This window comes from Octopus sinensis, linkage group LG5, assembly GCF_006345805.1.
Source record: "Octopus sinensis linkage group LG5, ASM634580v1, whole genome shotgun sequence".
NCBI classification, from domain to species: Eukaryota; Metazoa; Mollusca; class Cephalopoda; order Octopoda; family Octopodidae; genus Octopus; species Octopus sinensis.
Window position 1 is genome coordinate 72,873,734 of NC_043001.1, and position 6,814 is coordinate 72,880,547.

General features: G+C 37.6%; 1 protein-coding gene across 3 annotated transcripts in view; it reads left to right on the forward strand.

The window, feature by feature from the left end:
- The first annotated feature begins 1,708 nt into the window (after positions 1-1,708).
- The window catches only part of LOC115212413 (serine/threonine-protein kinase SIK3), a 325,311-nt gene continuing 320,205 nt past the window's right edge, over positions 1,709-6,814 (forward strand). For all 3 annotated transcript variants that reach the window (XM_036502737.1, XM_036502738.1, XM_036502739.1), the window contains exon 1: positions 1,709-1,917. In XM_036502737.1, the coding sequence (XP_036358630.1) occupies positions 1,750-1,917 (168 nt within the window). In that variant the 5' untranslated portion in view covers positions 1,709-1,749. The remainder of the gene's footprint in view (positions 1,918-6,814) is intronic.

The window sequence follows — 6,814 nt, forward strand, 5'->3', positions numbered from 1 at the left end:
CACACCGCCACCGCATCTTAGTGTTTGGGGATTTTTTTTTTTGCGTGATGCATCAAAGATTACACAATGAAAAGACATCTTTGTTTTTTCCCTTTCATTCAAGTAGAGTGTAGCCTGATTTAGATTTAGGGTGCTATTTCTAGCCGGGCAAGCAACGACCATGTAAAGTCATCCTCGCTGTCTTGCACGTGTTAGTGTGAGTGTTGGTAGTGATGTACTCTGTCTCTCCATAGAGACAACAATCAGTTAGATGGAACTGGTTAAGAAATGTTCCATTAGAGAGAGAAAGGGGGGAGGGAGAGAGAGAGGGAGAGAGAGAGAATGTTGCTCAACTTCCAAGTTTGATCACGTCAGTGTTTGTGGAAACAATAATAGACATGCGCGCGCGCACACGTGTGTGTGTGTGGTGTCTAATATATACACACATATATAAAATATTTATAAAGAGGCATGAATGTGTGTATTAAATATACATATATATATATATATATATATATATACTCACACACACACATATACATATTTATATACATACGTATATACATACACACATTTACATATACATACATACATACATATAAATATATATATATATATATAGGTAGATAAGTATGTAATATATGCACGCATATATATATAAACATACACATTAAAATATATATGGATATATATACAAAAACGTTTACGTATAAATATACATATATAGATACGTATATGCATGTATATATACATAGAGAAAAACATCCCCCACACATACATAATACACACACACATACACTCATACACATACGCATATATACACGTACACGTACATCTATGAAATCAATACCAAATGAATTGTTTCTTCAAAAAAAAACATCTCTTTTTGTGGTTTTCCTCAAAGGGACAAATGAAAATTTATTAATAGGATTCTTTGAATTAATTCTTCGTGTGCGCGCACACACATACACACATGTATGTGTGTGTATATATATATATGTGTGTGTGTGTGTATGCATGTATGTATATGTGTAATATATATATATATATATGTATGTATGTATGTATGTATGTATGCGTGTGTGTATATATATATATATATATATATATATATATAAACATACACAGAGAAAAGAGAATTAGATAAGATTTTAGTGTCTCAATGGTGTTATGTTCTTTGAAATTTAATCAATAGAATGGAAATTCTTTTTGTTAAAAGTAGCAATATAAAATATTAAACAAGTTTGATATTTCTTAAACACTTATTCCAGGGGAAAAAAAGAAACATATTTCTAAATTATTTATATATTTTCCCCTTCTTTTCCCTAGTCTTTTAATTAATTTTTCACCATATTTCTCCTCGTTATTCATATATATATATATATATATCTTTTATATAATTATTTGAAGCATTTTTCACACTTTTTCTAATTTCTCCATTATTTTATTTGTTTCTATTTTTCTTTATTTTGTTTCAATTAAAAAATTTTTCTGATGCGGATTATTTTGAGAAAAGAACAACCAAAGTTAAAACAAAGTAAAAACACACACACATAGACGCGTACGTGCGCACTCACAGACACATACTAAAAAAAATACCTATAAAAGACTGACGAGCAGACTGACTAGTTCGAGAATTGAACCAGCTTGTCAACCGGACGCTTTATTTACGTCAGAGCTGGTTACCAGGGGCAACGTCGGTATGAACAGCAGCAGCAGCAGCAGGGCTGAGACTAAAACGAGGCTGGAGATGGCAGAGGCTTTTACAAGATGGCGGAGGCCCGTACGTGTAGCTCAGGTGGAGGTCGACAACAACATGGTTGTGTGTCCTCCACCGCTGGTCCTGTTAGGGTGGGCCATTATCAAATGGAAAGGACTATTGGGAAAGGAAATTTTGCCGTCGTCAAACTGGCTACGCACATCGTTACAAAGACTAAGGTAAGACTAGAACTTCAATCGGAATGTGTGTGTCTCTCCCTGTCAATGTTGTGTGTATATAGACATGTATATATTGTGCAACGACGGGCCGGTTCTAAACTGGGGGATCGGTCCACAATATGCACCTCGTACAAAACAGGACCCTTTCTTTGTGACCAATCACACCGTCGTTCTACCTCTGTCGGAATCTCGCCCTCTGTCCCCCTCTCGCTTTCTGGCCCTCCCTCTGGCTCCGTGTATTTCTGGGAAACAACGGGCCGGTTTTAAAGTGGGGGACCAGTCCACTATGTGCACTATATACAAAACAGTACCCTTACTTTGTGACCAATCACCCTTGTCATCGTCTCTCCCACCCGTCATGTCATATCGATATTTACTTGTTACATTCACCTTGTTGGCTCGTTCATTAAAAACAGAAAGACACTGAAGATGTTTTATCGTAAAACTTTCCGTCTTTTTGAGACTTCTGTCTCTATTTACCTACCTACTTACTGACCATATATCTATGCATCTGTCTATATATTTATCTCTTCCTATGTATATCTATCTATCACTGGACGTAACCTTTCGCCCAGTTAACCACTATCACCACCACCTGGTACTTTGGATATCTTTAACTAAGGCGTCCCCCTGTTGCAAAGGTTTCCGTTCCGAAGAAACTTCTGCCATTCCTCTAACTCGTCTCGGAGACTCTTAAAAAAGTCAACCTCACTGACCACATTTCTTCCTTTAATGAAGCCGCTCTATCTATTTATCTGTCTGTCTGTCTATCTATGTGTTGAGTGCCCTTCCGTTTGTCTACTCAGTCGTGTATATGTATATATATATATATATATAACTTAACAAAATTTACCTATATATTTACCTGTGTGTGTATCTATGTATACATGTATGTATGTGTTTGTATGCCATATATCTCTGCATGTCTATTTGTATATCTATACCTCTTAGGCCTATCGATCTGTATATGTCTCCATATCTCGCTGGCTAGCTGTCAGTCTATGTCTCGGTGTAATATAAATGTCTTCACCCCTCGCAACACGAGTCTCTCCTACAAGAACATTCAAATGTCCCTCAAATCACTCTCTCTCAAAAAGGAAGGGGCCATTAAACAATGCAATACTAAATATACAAAAAAAGACGGGATGTCCAGTGATGATAGGTCTGCTCGATCACAGCTGACTTGGAGCTAAACGACTTCGGAACTATTTCAAAACTAAACATGTCATTATCAGTTACAAAACACCGTTCACTGCAATCAGAGAACTTTTTCCAGATTTTAGTGAGCTGAGGTGGACTAGTCCACGGAACAAACATTACCTCACACTTCATCTATATCTACCCTGTGTGTGTGTGTGTATATATATATATATATAGTGCTGTGAAGTAAGTTTGCTTACCAACCACATGTTTCCGGGTTCAGTTTCACTGCGTGACTTTTTGGGCAAGTTCCTACTACTCTAGCCGCCCAAAAGTCTTGTGAGTGGATTTGGTAGACGGAATCTGAAAGGAGCCTGTCATATATATATATAGTCATGTATAACAATGTTTCAGTACACGATATCTCATGAAGAAACTTGCAAAACAAATACATAAACGTATACACACGCGTTAGTGTGTGTGTGTCCCCGCTACCGTTTGACAACTAGTGTTTGTTTGTTTACATCCCCGTCATTTAGTGGGCTGGTAAAAAAAAGAAAAACACAAAAAATTAAGTACTGGGGTCGATTCGTTCCAGCAAAACCCTTCAAAGCAGTACCCCAGCATGGCCGCAGTCCAATGGCTGAAAACAAATGAAAGATAAAAGATATTTTGTTATATATATTTATATTTGCACACAGACGCGTGTGTATGCATATATGTATATGTACTATATGTACATATTTGTATGTGAAAATATATTATTTACTTGTGTATGTGATACGAGGCCTTAAAATGCGACGTTGATGTATGTATTATTTTCAGTGACATTAGCGATGATACTAATTATAAAGCAATAATAACTGTAAATGGGGAGGTCGAATCCAGGGTTTTGTGGTGTTTAGTATCCTGTTCGCCGGTTGTGGACATTTTAGTCTACAGCTTTTGTATCAGTTCCTATCTTGTGTAGACAATTTCTCAACCCTTACAAGCTATGAGCACCTCTATTTTTTTTTTTATTGGTGGGGGATCATCAAATATGACCATCACTCTACCGTTCTCATTTTTACTCTGTCACACACATACTAATACATACATATACAGGTTCTGTTCCACTGCGTGATACCTTGGGTAAAAGTGTCTTTGCCCCGAGCCGACCAGAGCCTTACGAATGGATTTGATAGACGGAAACTAAAAGCCCGTCGCACACGTGTGTGTGTCTTTGTCTCCCTCCCCCATTGCTTGACAATCGGTATTGGTTTGTTTACTTCCCCATTACTACTAAACGATTTGACAAAAGTAACCGATAGAATAAGTACCAGGTTTAAAAAATAAGTACTGGGATCGAGTCATTTGACTGAAAACCCGCGGCGGTGCCTTAGCATGGTCGCCGTCCAGTGATTGAAACAAGTAAAGGATATATATGTAGGCAGAGGTACAGAATACGTACACCACCCGTTTTCGACGTAACAAAATTCCTAACCCTGACCACAGGGTGTACGTATTCTTTACTTTCGCCACATATGTGCCCACCCTCTCGTTTGCAATTGCTCTCTCTACCTTGATTGGACGGCATGGTCTGTTCAAGTTGTTTATTGTTGTGACTTCATAACGGTGTGTGTGTGTATAACTCGATAGCTCCAGTATGCATAATTGTTAAAACTTGGGATTGTCTTTATTTTACAAGTACTGCTTCTTTCATTAGTTTTTTTTTTTTTTTCGTATTTTAGCAAATACTACTGACTATTATTAATTTTGTTATTGTTGTTAAGGTGACACGCTGGACATAATGCTTAGCGGCATTTCGTCCGTCATTACGTTCTGAACTCAAATTCTGCCGAACTTGACTTTGCCTTTCGGGGTTGATGTAATAGGCTTCCTCCTCCCCTCAATAACTGCTGGCCCGATGCCAAAATTTGAAACCATTACTTTAGTTGTTGTCAAGGTGGTGTTTGTTCCGGCTCTTTAAGTTCTAAGCTCAGTTGCCATCGGGGTTTATGAAGTACTGATTCCCTCCCCCAAAATTGCTGGCCTTATTCCTAAATTAGAAATTATTGTTATTGCTAGCAAAATAATTTTTTGCTAGCAGTTTACCCTTCAAAAGTATGAGCACAACACTCTCTTAGTCCCAAATATTTATTTATCTAAGCGGAGAATTCCTTGTTGTAGTTAGGTGGTCCACTTTATAATCCTCAGTAAAATATATTAGTGTCCACACGTTGCAGTTATAATTCCCCTCTCTCAAAACAACCTGGGTCACACGCACAGTGCCTGCTGTTGTAAGAGGAGGTGAGAGATAAGGAAGTACCACTATGTTCGGTGACCCTTCTGCGGTTCGATTAAACATCAATCAGGCGATGAAGCTCATTTTCAATGACTAACGACTACTGAAGCCGCTTGGGCCTATTCATAGCACCAGGACCTGTAGAATCTTCTGTGTTGTTTAGTTTTACACACCTTACCTTCTTTAAAATATCGTAGAGGTCGGCTTTGCCTCGCATCTGTCGAGGGTCGATAAGATCAATACGTGTCAGATACTGAGGTCGATACAATCGACTCTCTTCCTACCCCATTGTAACTCTATAGCTGTTATATTTTTTAATAATTCCGTGCAAATTTCTGCTAAGCCACCAGGTGCTCATCCACTTCCCATGTGTGTGTGTTATGGTCATTCAGATGTGTTGAACTTTGTACGATATCTCGGTTTATTATTGGTTCTGTTTTCCTGTCTCTGGTCGGTAACAACGATCGAATCGTTCTATTCTGTGATAAAGGCGCCAGCCATGTACGTGCATACACACATATGTGTTTGTGTGTGTTCACTGTGATTTGTGGGAAAAAGTACTCATATTTTGTTTTGATCCCACACAAACCTTACTTTCTACTGAAAGACCAGCAAGAGATTGATTCAACTGAAATTATATATATATCATCATCATATATATATACGCGTACACAAGCCGTTATACTTTCTGTCCAATGTGGCGAACCAATTAGAGAAAGTCAATATACTAGAAATAGTAGATAATTTTCTCATATCACCTCTGCCTTAAAAGTGGAAACAACACATGTAGTCCTAAATATCCTTTGAAACGTCTGAATGGTAACAGTTCTAATTACTTCTACCTACGCCTGGTTGCTCATGGTCGACCTTGGGCTAATTACAGATTACTGTCCAATATATAAGGAAATATTGCAACTGTCGTCGTTTTATACACGACACGCGACTAAGGAAGCTATTTTCATTCCTTAACACCATGTCTATGTAGATTTGGATCTCGACAACAAATTTCCCACCTCTCTCATTGTAATATATATACATACATATATATATATATAATATATATACATATATATATATATATAATATATATACGTATATATATATAATACATATACATATATATATACATTATATATATATATAATATATATATATATAATATATACATATATATATACACATATATATATATAATATATACATATATATAGCCGGTGGCACGTAAAATACACCAATCCGACCATGGCCGTTGCCAGCCTCGCCTGGCACCTGTGCAGGTGGCACGTAAAAAGCACCCACTACAATCACGGAGTGGTTGGCGTTAGAATGGGCATCCAGCTGTAGAAACATTGCCAGATAAGACTGGAGCCTGGTGCAGCCTTCTGGCTTCCCAGATCCCCGGTCGAACCGTCCAACCCATGCTAGCATGGAGAACGGACGTTAAACGATGATGATGATATATATACATATATA